Consider the following 16,368-nt stretch of genomic DNA (forward strand, 5'->3'; position numbering starts at 1 on the left):
ATTCCTTGAGGGAGGAACAGGCTGGACGAGGCAGGATGTGCGGCGTAAATAATAAAGGAAGGCGCGACGTGGTGACACCTTCTTGGACTGCTCAATGTTGCCCAACGGCAACGACGGTGTCGCGGTGAGTGACCCGCTGAGCAAGCCCGCGACTAATTGCTATTTGATTGCTTGCGGTGAGCAGTTTTGGGGCTTTGGGAGCAAGACACTTTGGCAACTCGGTCCTCGGTACGGCTTACGCAGCAGACCGCCTCGATTCGTTGACGGCCACCAGGAGGATTGAGTATGCGAATTTGTGTGCTGGCAAGCGGAGCTGCAGTGGTTGCTGGACCAATATTCTGCCCGCGCTCTTTACAGAAAGTCGGTCTCGTGGTTTATAGGCGGAGATGGGTTGACGTGGTGGATGTGTATGTGTGCCTGATGAGCGGTCCTCATACATGGGTGCAAGTGTGATGTGTATAGGCGACAATGGAGCCCCAGGCGAAAGAGGAAGGGCGAGAAGCTCTTTATCTGAGCGTCTCGTTTCAAAGGTAATGTCCGGGGTAGCGAAGATGATGGGGAGAGGACGGGGAAGGGAAAGGGATTGAGGGGGGTGAGGGTTTATCTAAAATCTGAATCTGTCGTCTGAGAGTGTTGGACTCGAGGGTTTCCGACGTTCATTTCCCACAAGTGAAAGCACGCAGGTCTCGGGCACGCAGCACAAAGGGCACGCGGGACTGGTGCGCCATTGAGACAGTTCAATCTAGCAACGGCCGCGGCGGAAACAAGCAACAAGAGCTGCACCAGGGCAGAAAATTGGGAATTGGTTGTCTAATCACGTATTGGGACCCCGAGGAATGAATGGATGGATGGTCTGGATCAAAGAGCAAAGGCTCAAATGGACCAGACCAAACTCGGCAGGGAGGAGAGACGAAGCATTGCCACTGGGGCCAACGACAGGTCACGTATCTTTAATACTTGATGGGATGGATGCGTCTTGTGGAAATTCGGTGACTGCTTTCTTCTCGCCACGTATCCAAACTTCCCAGTGACTTGTGCGCCAACTTGAGTGCTCACCTGGACAGTGCCTGAGCGCCGAGCTTTACGATGCGTGAATGGTCTGGTGCCACATGTGGCCACTCAGCGCTTGCCAAGGCCCATCTGCCATCCACTGGCCGCCACATCACAGGCCACCGGATGGCCAAGTTGAGAGCCTAACCAGAGCACTAACACCGCTGGACCTGAATTGGTCCCCCCACCTTGACATCTGTCGTCCACACCTCGCCCACACCTCTCTCCCACGCCCACGCCTCGTCCACCCACTCTCTTCTTCCAAGGTTAGTTAGTTCCAACACACCTTGCCATCCATCAGAATCATCGATTTACTAAATAGCTGACTATCTAAACTGGGCACCAGTGGAGCAAGGACGAACGAAAGGAAGAGAAAAGAATTCCTCTCCCAGAAGCAGCCAGCCGCTCTCTGTCCGCGGAAACAAGCCGCCGCACAAGACCTTCCCACTACCTGGGCAGGAGGATGCAACCATAAGTAGTTTCGACCTGTATTGTCGAGGGGAAATGCAGGCGTCAGCACACGAACGAAAAAAAAAGCCTCACTATTCTTGTGTTGCGCGCGTGAACGAGCGGACACTGGGCCTGATACCACCGCGGGCAAGCCGTGTTTATGTGCATAACACCCGTTTCAATCTTCCCGTTACAACAGCAAAAACGGTCCCAGATGGACAACTCCGCCATGTCCGGAATCATTTCCAGAATTGCTTATGCATCGCTCTTCCTGTCTGGAAACGTTTGCAGATACTACTCAGTTCGTGGCCAAGTATGGAGTAACACGACAAAAAAAAAGCTGTCATAACATGTGCTTGCCCACAGAGAAACTACCAACAAAATCATCACAAGCTAGCACATCCTGCAAGGTACCCGCCGAAACCCCTTGTTTCCCCTCCGATTGCACCACACCATGGCCCCCAATTATCAGTTTCGCCAGCCAATAGCCGGGTGGTGGTGTGGGAGGGGGTCGGTAGATCTGTCGGATGTCAGCAACTAAAGTCGATCCCCGAGAGCTGAAGGGAAGGGAGAAAATGCTGCAGAATTGGCGTGTAAATGTGGCAAGGATGTGAAATTGAGGAAAAAAAAAAAAAAAAAAAAAAGATTACCATGGCGGGAAGAAGCACATTTAGAGTTCTACTGCGCCTGGGGAAATTGGCTCGGCTATCGATCTGCATTAGATCTCTTTGCACGGGCTTTAGATGATCAGCCGGACAAGGCTTGTCTCTGGGTTTTCTTTTTTCTCGCGACAGCACCAGCTGAGCGGAACACCGAATTACTCACCATGAACGCTGGTTGATTGCTCCGTGGTCATCTAGCGTCAATCTACCGTCACTTTGGCTTCCTCTTCAGACAGCTGAAGAACAGAAAAAAAGGACGGTAAAAACAGCCAGAATCATGACTAGGGCAGGGCCTAGAACGCCTAGCTGTGTCAACCCTCGGTTGAGGGCTTGTCGATCCACCACTCTTCGATCACTCCCCCGAGGACCACAATTCAGCAAAATGCCGAAGACAATGAGACTCAAGCCACCCCAAATCAGTAACGGGTCACCCTCTTTTCCGCTATTCGACGGACCGGAGCGATTACTACGGGTCGTTGCCGACTGGCTTTGGATGGAGCACTATTTTGTTTGGCCCGCCCGCTCAAGTTTTTCGTTCCACCTCCGCTTGACCATGTACATGTATTGGTACACGGCGGCGGTGAGGATGGCGAGACACACAAGAGTAGCGCAACTTATCTACGGCCTCTATGCGGCAACACCTTGCGAGGCTGTCGTTGTGTTGCAGGGCCCGAGACATGTTGCAACAGTCGAGTCAGTTGTGTGGTCCCGGCTCGCTTCCGCTTAAGTTTCCTTCGATAACATGTCTCGCCATTTCAGGGTTCTGCAGAGCCGCGAGTGGTGCAAAAATGATAGTACTCGGTATTCGATTGAGGAAAGGCTTTTGTTTGCCCCGTGTCCGGTGGATGAACTAGAAGAAACAGGCCCTTTTTACTTCACTTCTAATGCTAGAGGGGGATAATACTATGTGGTCTCCACGGTGTTGACACAAAAGGTTGTGCTTCTGCGCCATCCTCAACATACATCATTGGCATATGAACACAAACTCAAGTGAACAAATCTCACAAGGTGCGTTTTTGCAACCACACCATCTGCTTTACATTCCGGTCCCCAGTTACCTTTCACAGCACCTGAAAAGACTGGATTCTGGGTGGCTGTAGTTCCACCATCATGCCCTTGCACCGCAACTCTCCAGGACTACATGAACGCTCGCTCAGCAAATTCCACTTCCGATCCCTGTCGCAGTCACCGGTCCGTTCGAGTCGTGAGCCCTACTCTGACACTCGAACCAGACCATTAACCAACTTCGAATGCCTCTCTGCCAAGTCCCCAAAAGCTAATGGTTCCCACTTCCCCATGCAGGCACTTTGCTAAATCTCTTACCCCGGCATCCTGGTCCTCTTAGACGCAGGCACCAGGCACACAGACGCCATTTGAACTGTGTGTGAGTTCTTACGTAGCACTCTCGAGGAACCGGCAGTCACAGAATCGTTTTGCAAACGGCACCCCATATACTAATACATCCGGGGCAGGTTGCGACAAGGTGCCCACGCTACGAACCGCTCCAGGACGGGGCTCGATGCCCCATCAGCCAACCAGGCCATCTCGCAATCTCCCGTCAGAAACACGACGAGCCTGCATGAAACAAAGGGAGACATGCATGTCATCTCATCAAATACTTTGCGACGTATGTTTACGCAATCAGGTACAGCCTTGCAGCTGCACATCGTCTGTGGCACAAGCAGTATACTAGGCTACATGACAGTATGTTATATTTTAACGCGCAATGACGTGGCACCTGCTCTGTTCAACAAGCCCCTTCCCTCCCAGTGTACAGAGGACGTCTAGGCGAAAGGGAAGATGCTCCAAGCTCAAACTTATGAGGCAGCACTCTGGAATTCCAGAGCATCCTGTCCCTTGAAACGCACCCTATCCGGGAGTTCAAACATTATCACATCTCGGAATTGTTTGTATGTATGGCGCGGGGTTTTGTTTCATGAATGTGAGGTTATTTCAAGCTCAACTCGGTCGGCTGCCTGTCGCCGATTTTGCTTCCTTGAGCCGAATCTGAAATGGTATTTTGGATATTGACGAGCTCATACCATCAACAGCTAGTCGAAACGGAAGGTGTGGCAATTATCAGAGGTCGAAAGCTCCAAAGTCATCGATACCCAGCTGCTGCAAAAGGCCTGCAAGGCTCTGAGGAACCGGATAACTGAAGTAGGCAATGTTACGTTGCCTCGACTTGTCGGCCTCGCTGACTGACACTCGGCATATCGAGGCAGACATGGACCAAGTCAATGCACGTGTTTTGCACTTTGTGGCATTGCTCATGTCTGTTATCGAATATCCACGTAGCCTCCATGGCGTTTGATAACAAGAGAACAAAAGAAGACGCCATCAAGGCCAGAAAAAACTTGGGCAGGCACCCTCCAAAACTGCATGGCCATGGTCTCTGAATCTGTTCTACCGCGCGAAGTGCCTCTCGAACGTCAGAATCTGTGAGGGCACTTCCATTATGGACCATCGCCTTCAAAATTCCCCGAAAGAACCCGCTCAGCGCCGTGTATGAGGTACGTTCATTGGATCCTTTGCGCCTCAAGTGGCGAGGTCATCTCGGCGCTCTATCTCTGAGTGCCCTGGTACTGACGCAGTACCAGTGAATCGGGAACCGTGTCATGTTGCGTGACAGGGATTTCATAAGCTGTCTAAACTCCAGGACTAGAAGAATGTCTTTTTTAAACGTATGAAAAGGGTAACAAATATACTCGTCGACATATTTCGTCGAAGAGCTAATCGAGCTGAAGTTGATGAGTAAACTTGATAAACAGCCCACGTCGCGGATCAGCTCTCTTTGAGAGGCGATGCAAAGAACTTTAAGTTGCTCACACTTTCTTGCCAGGAGCCAGGATCATAAGCTACCCGACCTGACTTGACCAGTCCCGTGGACTGCGACCATGTCAGAGGCCTGGATGTTGGGTAACCTGCAAATGTACGACGGACGTCTTGTCATGCCATACTGTCAGCCTCAGCCTGCAAACCACGAATCGCAACCTAGTTATTACCGGCCTTTGGATTATTTGATAGTCACCAAGTGCCATGTGATGAGTAAACTCGCGTTGCACCACGTCATCAGGGGCAGCTTCTCGGCCTGTGGCGTTGTCAACTTCACTCAGTTCCGCACACCTTGGAACATGCGGATTGAAGTACGTATGTAACGAACTCCTAATAAGAAAACCATCACCTCGATTACATGTGCTATATCAGATGGCATTGCCTCTTACCTCCGCACTCGCCATCTCTGCCCAGGCAAGTTGGGACAAATAACGACGTGCCTCGCCACGCAACAACGCGATGAAAAGGATATTGGCAGATTACATCTGTCGTCTTTCTCTCTCAATGACCCCCGCCCGGGAATGTTGCCGGCACAAGAATGATCGTCTGGATGGGTACGTGCACTCTCTGGCCGTGTTGCCGATTCTCTTTACAGCTTGTTCTCAGTTTCATAATCACACGGTCAATATTTAACACATTTTGCACCAGTTGTCGTCTTTGTCATTGGCGAATAATTTTCTCTAGTGGACCATATGCGCCAACTCTCCACGACATCGTGCTCATGGAGGTGACGCGTGCAGCCACTCTTGGCGTGATTGACTTGCATTCTCCTGAGCCAGAAGTTCAGGCCCTCGTGGCGCAAGTCTGGCGTTTTGTGTCCTGGCCCGGCTCCGCTTCACTTGGTCACGATACTTACTTGTTTGACTTCTCGAAAGTGATGAAACAGTTTCGGACGCCGTGGTACCCTGTTCAAAGTGGCTGCTTGGTATTTGGTGCTACCATATGCTTGGTGAGCTCTGTTTATCATGGCAAGGGGAATTTTTGCTCATGTTTCTAGACGAGATATAGGCGAGGGTGCCGAAAAGTTTCAGGTCCGACAGATCTGACCACATCGGCGGATGGCCTCGGTTGTTTCAATCGTTGGTTGTGGCAGCTACGATGGTTCAACTAATAGGGATTCTATTTGCGTCGACTCCAACCACGATGGTCCGACCTGCCTGTAGCGAGCGTTCGTTTGGAAAGTAGCGCATATTAGTGAGTCTCTTTTCCCTATTCACGCAACCACTGCGAACAAACCCTCTCGTTATGCCGCCACGCAGAAACCAGAGGGCTGGATGCCAGGAGTTTTGCATATCGCCAAGTCACATAGCAAGATGCCACATAGTAGGCATTTACCGCCACCTGGAAACGGCCCGGACGGATTTTCAGTCAATCCCGCAAATAGGAGAGGGCATGTGTGTAGCTGGACTGTTGCACATTTTGATGACAAGTACATGCCAAACTAGGCGATTGTCCGACGGTGGCGCTGGGGCGGGCCGAGCCGATGTGGGGGGTTGCAATTGCAACGGTGCAAGTCGGCCATATTTCACGGAGTACCTCGATATAAATTACTCAAAAAAGCAGGGGCTGATTCTATGCTCGTGCTGGATGGAACTTCCTCTCACCTCGAGACTAACCATGACATGACGGTCTTTATCTCAATACTCCGTACTTGGTCGCGAATAACAGGCTCCATCGTCTGAGCGTCAACACCCTGGGTTGGTGGCTGGCACTGGCTGCCCGGGGTTGGTGCTGCTGCCTGGCAAGCACGTCTACCGTTGAGGAGGTGGATGATGGTCAATTCCAACGAACCTGTCTACAGTCCTCTTAATACTTTATAAGTGGCTACAAATCTCGGCTGGCTCACGTGATTCCTTCTCATTACCTACCAACCACGACAAGAACTGTTCAATGTCCCCCGCCTTTGCATTGTAGCCTCGGGTGCAGCCCAGACTCTGCTTCACTCTAGTTGCAATGCGACCGCGGATGCAGTGATGACGATGTCTCGTGTGAGGAAAGCGAGCGTATCGAAGACGAGTGGAAGAAGTCATTATTTGCCCCAGACACGATGCGAGCTATTGGGGATTTCATCGTCAAACATCGCGGCGGTCTTCCGGATGAGCTCTCTCATCCCAGGGCCGGTACTTTTAGTATCACATTTCGCATAAAGCTTAAAGATGGTGGATCTGCTATTCTGCGGTTTCCAAACCCCGGTATAACCATGTTTCCCGAGGAGACGATGCAAAATGAGGTGGCCACTATGAGATGTATTCAGCACCATACCGCTATACCAGTTCCGCTTGTAATGAGCTCGGGAACAAGGGAGGAAAGCCCCCTTCAACTAGGCCCTTTTATCATCATGGAATACAGTAAACCACGAAATGGACCTGGTTGACGCCCTGAACAAGCCAGAGCTCAGCGTCGTGGATCGCCGATGCCTAAATCCAAACATTGATCTCCCCAGGCGAGTCTAGAGATGCTATACCGACAGTTTGCGGATGTCTTACTCCAGCTTTCAACTCTAGAATTTCCCCTCGTAGGGTCTCTTGAGAAAGTTGATTCCGCTGACGACTTCTCCTTTGAGGTGCAGAACGCCGCCCTCTATCTGTCCACATGAACGAGCTAGTGCGGCTGGGAATGCTGCCGCGAGCAAAGCTGCCCGACTGTACCTTTACATCTTCTTCGGACTATTTCCAACGCCTGGCGCAAATGCACTTTGACCACTTGACGACTCAGCGAAACGATGCCATCGAGTCCAGAACGGATTGCCAGCGCAAGTACGTTGCTAGGTGCCTGTTTAGGAGGCCTGCAAGGGAGGGAAAGCTCGCGCTCGAGAGTCATAACAGCGGCCCATTTAAACCATGGTGCGATGACTTGAGGCCAGCGAAGACCCTCTTAGATGCAAATTTACAAATCGCTGCCGTCTTGGACTGGGAATTTAGCTAGGTGGCACCGGCTGAATTCTCTTTTGCGCCGCCTTGGTGGCTGCTGCCTGAACCAGCAGAGTACTGGCCGGAGGGGCTCGACGGCTGGGAAAGGAATTTTGCAGGCCGTTTGGAAACGTTTCTGCAGGTCCTGGTTCAAAGCGAGGACTCGGCGATGGCGGCGGGCAGACTCTCAAAGGAGCAGCGGCTTTCGTGCCATATGCGCGAGAGCTGGGACACGGGACGCTTCTGGATTGTTTGTGCCGCGCGCAAGAGCTTTGCCTCTGACTTTATCTTCTGGAATAGGCAGGACTCCCAATTTTTTGGGCCGGCTTCAAATGTCGAGGATGCCTGGCAGCAGAGATTGGAGCTGCTTAGCGAGGAGTTGCAGGAGATGGAGGCTTTCGTGGATATAAACATGGCCGAGATGGACTCGAGACCATTGGCCTGGGAGCCGGACGAAGACGTTTATACCAAGAAAGTTGTCCCGGGAATATACTTTTCAGGCTGAACCGCGCACCGAGGCTGGCAGGACTTCTTCGTCACACTACCCTCTTTGTGAGCAAACGTCCTGCTATCGGCCCATATCAGTGGGTTGAACAATGTTGGTAGCAATCCAGCCGCACTCGCAGCGTGTGTTCTGATTGTAGTATTGCGGTTTTGGAGTACGGGGGTTTGCTACGATTTGAAGCACTGAGAATCTGCACAGAGACGGCCTTTTGTAAGTCGTGTCTGTTGACACAAGGCGTTGCAAAACAGCCTTGGCTGCGGCCTTCGGCCTTCGTGCAGCCCGGTTCCATCAATCTTGTCTCCAATTACCTATTTTGCCAGTAGTTTTGGAAGCAACCCTGGATGCTCGCCCATGTTTGACTCTGGTTCAGGGGGCACATCGACGGCTGCTTCTGCAACAGACTTGGCTGGCAGACCATCTCAATTCACAATCCAGGGCATGAGGTTTTACGCCTACAATAAACGAATATTCTTTTTATCTCTGCACTTTCCCGCCATTCCTTCACATGCGCACTTTTCGGCATATTCGCAGACAACTACTCCAAATGTGTTTAATAGCTTTGTCGTTTAGTTTTGATTACTTCTTTTCTCTAGGGCTTACAGTCCTATAGAGGGCAAGAGTACAATTTTCCTCACGTGATAGGCTATAGATCTAGTTGTTGGAAAATGCCAACAAACATCATAGGCTCGAGCTCTGCTCGACACGGGAGGCGCGGCCTGCCTGCTGCACCACAAGAGGTGCGGATACAGCGTTATAATTGGTTCAACAGGTGTCATTGCTCTGTCCACTTGACAATTGCCCGTTGCAAATTCGCATACTGTAAGCAGTCTCTCCGAAGTGTTGATAGGTGAGGAGACTTTGAACTTACTGCAGCAGAATAGTGGCCCTTACGGCTGAGCTTGCGTACTTCATTTCCCCCCCGAGATTCATCCATCCTTTTCGTAGGTCTGCTCGATGAGATCATCATCCCCGGAGCGCTTAACATTGAAGATTTGAGCAAATTCGTGGCTCTATCGAACCAAAGTTTGCACGTCAACAGTCCAAGCCGAGCTTTGTGTTTCCGAAATAGAACCGCCTCAGTCATCAAACGCGACCCGCTTCGTCTTTAAACAAAGGCTTGTCCTGCTGTTAGAATGGTCACATCGAGCCGCGTTGAAACGGATGTGCTTCTTGCTATACGGCCTGAGCATCTCAAAAATATTATCAGCAAGACGAAGAACCACGAGTTTCGGAGCTACAAACTGCCACATGGCGTAGAGCGGCTGTGGTTATACGAGACTCTTGGGACACCGAGGAACAGGAGATGCCAGGCAACAACGTGAGTAGCAGCATGCGCAAATTCTTTGAACGGTGCGTGCTGCTAATGGTTTACCGCGCCGTCAACAGTTATATCGCCACCATTCCTCCAAATATTCGCCATCTGCCAGGCGCCGTACCGGAATAACCCTCGGGCATCGGAAACGCCGAGTTTAATGCCGGCAAGAAGAAGTCCAAGTTTGCATATCTATCCTCGAACTTTGTAAACTTGACAAACCCATCAAGCTTGAAGAGATGAAAAGCAAATGGGGAATCGCAGCTCCGATGGGGTGGTCCTACGTTAAGAGATCAATGTTGGAAGACCGATGGGCCGATGAGGACTGCCCGAGAAAGCCATGGACGAGTGTCTTTCGAAGCTGCCGGCACCTGTAGCTAGCAACTTGGCCCAACGAAAGTTGTTCCCGTATCAGGAGAAGCGGCTGCTGACAATTACACACGATGTTGGGGCATTGGTATTCTTCTAAATATGCCAGCTCTAGAGCATGACATTGAGGCCGTTGACTGCCTCACCGGCAGTTTACGGTTCCAACGCAGCGATATCTATCAACTTAACTACGCGTGGGCACGAGCCATACCTTCAAAGACCAACTGCCACCAAAGAGCTCGTTAGGCGGGGGCATGTCAAGAGGATGAGACGTGGTCACGGCATGGTATTGAGCAAGCTTACTTGCCCAGAACACTGCTAAGGCGTGCCTTACTGACGTCCGCTATGCTGTCACGGAGGGATATGAGAATGAGGGCTTTGGCATGCTTGCTGAGATTCACTGACAAGCCTACTAGGGCAGGACCATCTCCGACGTGCCTGCCATCGAAATTGCCCTGGAGCCCGGCGATTTTAAGCGGATAATCCCTCCCATTGCTTATTCCCCCATTTCTTGGCTACGAGAGCTACGAGACCCAACGCTCCCCGCGCCTACTACCAGCAGCGATTGGCAGACCAGAAAGTTTCGCCTTTTCAAGTGAAATCTTACAGCCGCTTTAAAGAGATTGTTGAAAATGAACAGGGCAATGCGTTGTGCGCAGCCAGTTCTGAATCCTCGCATCTGTGCCGCAGACTAAGCCATCCTCTTTGTTCGTCCAATAACTATTGCGGCCCCTACAACTCTTGTCCGATCAAACCAAGCAAAGACCCTTCCAGTCAGGCTGTAGCCGGCCAACGAGATGCCGTAACGGCTCAAAGCAACCTCTTGTTTTCGCAGATGGCCCGATAAACCGTCAAACACGTGGTCCGAAATATCCCGAATCTCAATTTGCGCTTGGTCGTAGCCGCACTCGATAAGCTGGTTTCGGTATTGCTCGGCGGTCAAGAAGGTATACAGCGGACAGGACAGAACAAAGCCCAAAAGCCTAACTGCCATGGTTTGCCACATGGATGCGTTCTCGTTTAGTATCAAGTCAAACGCCATGACATTTGCGTCCAGTGTCTTGGCTGCAAACTTAAAGATGGATTTTCTGGAGGGGGAGAGGTGGTAGAGGCAGTCCTGCGCCATGAGCCATCGCTCGGAGAAAGCCTCGTCTGCCAGGCTATCCACAGACGCGTGAACCACGCTACTCCAAGACTCTGGCTTTGCTGCGTCCGCCCGGAAGAACTTGAAGGCGTCTTTGGACAATCCGATTGCACTACCCCTTTCCTCTTCAGGTGCCAATGCCCCACCGAGCCTCTCCTGTGCTGCTTGAAGCTGTCCGCATTCAAGGTAAGCCCGACATAGCGAAATCGTGGCCTCCAACACGGCGACGGAATGCTTGGTCTTTGAGGCGGCCTTTCCCGGTTGATTTTCGAGTACAAGGCCGGCAGCATGTACAATCTTCTCCAACAAAACCCGCGTCGCCACATCAAAGTGGTCAATGCGTCTGTCGTCTTCTGTCCTGCACGGAATGCGATGATTAGGTCGCCTCGGCTTCACTGTGTGCCTGAAAGTGCAATCAATTGGGAAAAAAAAAAATGACCACTCACCAGAATTTACAATCCCCGCCCTCGTTTTCGCCAGGTCATCATGGGCGAAATCAAAAGTGGAAATTTGACGGCAAAACATATGGACTCATCAAAGTAAATGTCGTCGTGCGTCCCTGACGCTAATCCAGGCGCTGACAAGCTGACAGTTTCAAGAAGTGCTTGTCTGCAGCCAATCAATTCATCTTATGGCCTTCCTTTGAGCGGGCTTGGCGACTGGCTTATATGGCTTCAGCGCGCGGCTAATAGTTACACCGTAGCCGCCCTTCGCCGGGTCATGTGATTGCATCCCCCTCCACTCCCTCTTTCCATCGAGAATCTCTGCTCGGCGTTCCAACTGCTTCATTACCAAACCAACGAGGAATGTCACGCCCAACATGTCGGAAAAAGTGTACATGAAAAAGGAATAGTACATCTCTGGTGTACCTGCACACATTACAACACCGCTTCCTACGCCAGCAGAGCTCGTCCACCTTTACCCCTCCAGATGTAGAATCTCCAACAATCTGGATTAAATATGGGCATTCTGTCGTTTGAAGTCAGCTGGCATCGACGAAAATGGCTCATGATGGGCTCCGCAGTCTTGATTCACCAGTCAAAGTTCCAGCTATCTATTACGGCTGTCGAGTAGGCATCTACTCTAAAGAGGACCCCTCCAGAATACCCGTGTACCGATCGTACCTGGTCATGAAGTACGTCCAAAGAGAAACGGCTGACCAGCTATTATAAGATGCGGCTGATGACGAAGAAGAAAAGGACCGCATATACAAACAGAGAGCCTTTGCCTTGTCCGAGCTGCACCGTATTCCAGTGCTGGCGGGTTCCCGGCCTGCCGCGGTCAATGGCGCAAGGATCCGCCACGAGCTGTTTGATGAGAATTAGGCTTCACTTCACTCCCGCAATGTGACGGAATGGGAGGATCACCTCGACCTTGTGAGTTACGCTACGAGGTCCCCGACGCTCTTGGCCCCATTGCACATTGCCAATCTCTTCTGCGCGGGTAGTTCCTTTCCCTGGCCAAGGGTCAATGCCGCATTGAGCATCTTGCTCAGGAATGGTACTTTGTTACCCTGATGTCTAGCTGGGCAACTTTATAAGTGATGACAAGGGTTCCGTTACCGTGGTGGATCTTGAAGATGCCAGCATCTTAGCATGCTGCTTCTCCAGATTCGTTCTCGCTGGAACTCGAGACGAGATCGATCGTGACATTGGAGACATGGCCGTGGTACCGAAAACAGAGGGTATATGTAACACATCCGCCTTGTTTGCCGTCGCGCGCTCAATGGTAACGGGCTGGGGCTCATCTGCAACAGCAGGTCGGAAGCCTCTCGGGAGTTACGAACGCGACGAGCCCGACCAAGTACGCAAGGTCGTGACGGACGCACAAGGTCAGCCTGTGATTCTGGCCATCGAACCAGCGAGCCCGCCATAGTATGCGGCATTCAGGAGGCCGCTTCCACTATTACCACTGGAGCCTCACTTGCCTCCCGGAGCAGGCGAACTCCTGCGGCCGGGAAATAATAAGTCGTGAGATCAAGAGACTTGACAACCACGTGAGAATGCTGATAAAAAAAATTTTTCCCTAAAAAAAGCATGAAAATGGCAAAATGAGCACGTTGGCTTTTCGAGTGTGCGAGGACTTGGCTGGTACCTAGGTATACGCAACAAGAATTCATTTTTGAAGAAATGGCAATATGGCCATGGGGACCAAAGAGAGGCAAAACATGAGTCACGAATCTCATGCGCGAGCCAGGTCAGGTGTCCGTCGTCGAGAGCTGGCTAGAGAGTGTGATGAATGATGAAGGTAGAAAGGTCAGACTGGTGGAAGAGGTGGTGCCCGTGTTGGTGCCGTGGCGCAACATGTAGCCCTGCGTCTCAACGGGCAATGGCCGATTCAACAACATACAAGCTTTCTCTGATGAAGAAACAAGACGCAACAAGGCGAAAATGAGCCGTAACGATATTGGACCTCGGAATACCGGATACGCAAGAGGCATCATCACGTTACAATGTCACAGTCGCTTGGAAAAGTCAATCAATAACGGAGGGTGCTCTATGCCCGTTTGGAAGCTGGCCGATACTGTCCTCCATCACATGTTACAGGCCCTTGATCATCTTGCAACCAAAGGCATCGTCCACAGGGACATGAAGCCGGCCAATATCCTCTATATAACAGGGAAAGACGGCAAATATCATTTTCAGCTTGGAGATTTCGGATTCTGCAATCAGGCTATTATGGCTCAATCACAAGTTGGTACTCCCATCTATATGGCCCCCGAGATGTTTAAAGAGGGGGAGCAGACACACAAACTAGATATTTGGTCGCTCTACGTGACGATACTTTGGACTTTGGATATCGGTGGATTCCGGGAGTGATCAAAGAAGGTTGAAAACTCTCGTGAGGTCCAAGACGCCGTTTCGAATATTTCGGACGAGGTGCCTAGTCTTCCGCAAACGTGTCATATGGGGAGGGTTGACCCAGAGGATCGCCCTTCCGCGGCACAAATGCTTGTCAATATCTTTGGTGGAGTTGGACTCAGCACCCCGCGGGCTGCGATACGACCTTTTTAGAAAAATACAGCCAAATATTTGATCTCTTATTCGGCGTATTTTTGTTGTAGGATACTACAATCACCTGCCCTTGTAGACGCGGGATGGGCTAGCGGGGAATCGGACCGTGCCGCAAGGGAGAGAGCGGGAGCGAAACTCTAATCGGCTTGGTTGCTGGGGTAGGCCAACTTTACCCCGCAATGTGACGTGCGCGTGTAGCAGGGTCGTGAGGGTGTGATTCCCGGAATTGGGGTTAATCTTTTGACCTTACATTCGACGTATAATTTAGCATAATATAGGCGCTAGACTTAAATTAGCTGGATATAACCAGAGCATTAATAAGAAAACTACATTTTCAATTTTTAAAAAAGCTTAAATAATTAATAATAAATCTAATAAAATACTTGAATAATAATAATAAATACATAAATTAGCTAATATTATAACCAATTAGCTTATATAAAAAGTGGGTCCTATTAGTTTATTATAAGCTTAAAACCTAGATTATGTAATTTTCTAAAAACACACTACACTATACTACACTATAAAAACTACAAAATATAGTTTTTAAAGTTCTAGGCTTATAAGAGCTTATAAGGACCCACTTTTTTATATTAGTATATAGTATAAAATTCATACTATTTATCCGTAAAACTTATAATCTTATAAGTATTTTATTAGATTTAATATTATTTATTATATAAGAAACTACAAAAACTACAAAACTATAAAACTACACTACTTCTAATGCTCTGGATATAACACATAAATTTAAGTAAAATCTAATATTTTACATAAACCTTTATTTATCCCTGCTTAAGATATAATAAGCTAGTAGAGGTAGCTTTAATGCCTATAAAAGGCTTAATTATTAAGATTTACGTGAAATCTTTTAAAAATTCTTCGTTAAAAATATCGGTAGTAGGTTAGTGGTTACTTCGAGCTAGTTTCTGCTAATTAAGGTAACCGACATTCTTCTTTGAATAAAATGAGCTTACTAACCAGCATAAATAACCTTCTAATATTAGCTTTTAATGATAACAGCGATAATAATCGCGATACGGCGATGATAATTTAAGGCTCGTAATGTGTATTATAGCGTTTTATAAGGTGTTTTTTACCCTAAGAAATCGTTGGTAATTAGAATAAGAGACGAAACACTAAATAACCTACCTTATAAGAAGAGTTAAGACACATAAGCCTAAAAAAACACTGTGAGACGGTATAAAGTAATATTCCCACTTTAAATTAGTGGAGCATGTACTAACCAGGGTCGAAAAGTTAACCTCAATTTTTTGACCCCAATTCCGGGAATCACGCCCTGATGGGACGAGATGGAGCTTGCGACGTTGGGACGACCCGAAACACGCAAAACGGCCGGCGCCGCATTTTCCGCTAATCGCGATGGCATCCACAAGAGCGGAGCCTCAACACCCCTGCAACTGTACATGTTTAGTATGTTGTCCATCGCGGGGGTTCTAGGGCGCCGTCTCTCTCGTTTGTCTTGATTCATAATTTAGCGCTGTAAGCAAGGATTCAAAACCGGATTTTACTCGTCAAACTGGCACATACGACCATAGCCGCTAGTTCAACTCACGAACCCGTCCGATCTCGTACGATAACCTAGCGAGCGCTAGATTAGTAGTTGGGTCGGTGACGACCAGCGAATACCTAGTGTTGTATGTCTTTTGTTTTTTGCTCATGCTGACAAGCATGTCAGCATATAAATAGGTTAAGCAGCGTATCCAGAACATACGACCACAGCCGCCAGCAAAGCTCAGGATCCCGTCCGATCTCCTATGAGAACCTGGTGAGCGCTAGATTAGTAGTTAGGTCGGTGACGACTAGCGAATACCTAGTGTTGTACGTAATGTTTTTTTTTTATGATTTCCGTCTTTATTTTTGGTCATCACCGAGTGAGGGAGATTCCCCCCTTTTATCTGCGATGAAATATGAGCCCAAGAACGTAGATCGCGTAACTTTTTTACTTACACCAAGTATTCGCTAGTAATGGACTACACAGGACCCAATAGTGACACAACGTGCGAGTTGCCACAGATGTCGGGCTGTGCAGGTGGAAGATGGTTGATAGTGTGACAGGGGCTTGTAAGGACACGATACAAGGCTTTGGCAAACAAA

General features: G+C 49.6%; 3 protein-coding genes across 3 annotated transcripts; 2 read left to right on the top strand and 1 right to left on the bottom strand.

The window, feature by feature from the left end:
* Positions 1 to 8,120: 8,120 nt before the first annotated feature.
* J3458_019068 (uncharacterized protein) lies at positions 8,121 to 8,411 on the top strand (the record flags this gene model as incomplete). The annotated part of the gene is made up of 1 exon (XM_007810172.2): positions 8,121 to 8,411. One exon carries the CDS (start codon positions 8,121 to 8,123, stop codon positions 8,409 to 8,411), a length of 291 nt encoding a protein of 96 aa, XP_007808363.2.
* Positions 8,412 to 10,783: 2,372 nt separating this feature from the next.
* J3458_019069 (uncharacterized protein) lies at positions 10,784 to 11,895 on the bottom strand (the record flags this gene model as incomplete). The annotated part of the gene is made up of 2 exons (XM_066121390.1): positions 11,683 to 11,895; positions 10,784 to 11,589 (listed from the first exon to the last, which is right to left on the bottom strand). Exons 1-2 carry the CDS (start codon positions 11,759 to 11,761, stop codon positions 10,784 to 10,786), a joined length of 885 nt encoding a protein of 294 aa, XP_065973747.1. The 5' UTR covers positions 11,762 to 11,895.
* Positions 11,896 to 13,626: 1,731 nt separating this feature from the next.
* J3458_019070 (uncharacterized protein) lies at positions 13,627 to 14,055 on the top strand (the record flags this gene model as incomplete). Its single annotated transcript, XM_066121391.1, has 1 exon — positions 13,627 to 14,055. One exon carries the CDS (start codon positions 13,627 to 13,629, stop codon positions 14,053 to 14,055), a length of 429 nt encoding a protein of 142 aa, XP_065973748.1.
* Between the last annotated feature and the right edge of the window lie 2,313 nt (positions 14,056 to 16,368).

The sequence above is a fragment of the Metarhizium acridum genome (genome assembly GCF_019434415.1).
Source record: "Metarhizium acridum strain ARSEF 324 chromosome Unknown scaffold_555, whole genome shotgun sequence".
In the NCBI taxonomy this organism is placed as follows: Eukaryota; Fungi; Ascomycota; class Sordariomycetes; order Hypocreales; family Clavicipitaceae; genus Metarhizium; species Metarhizium acridum.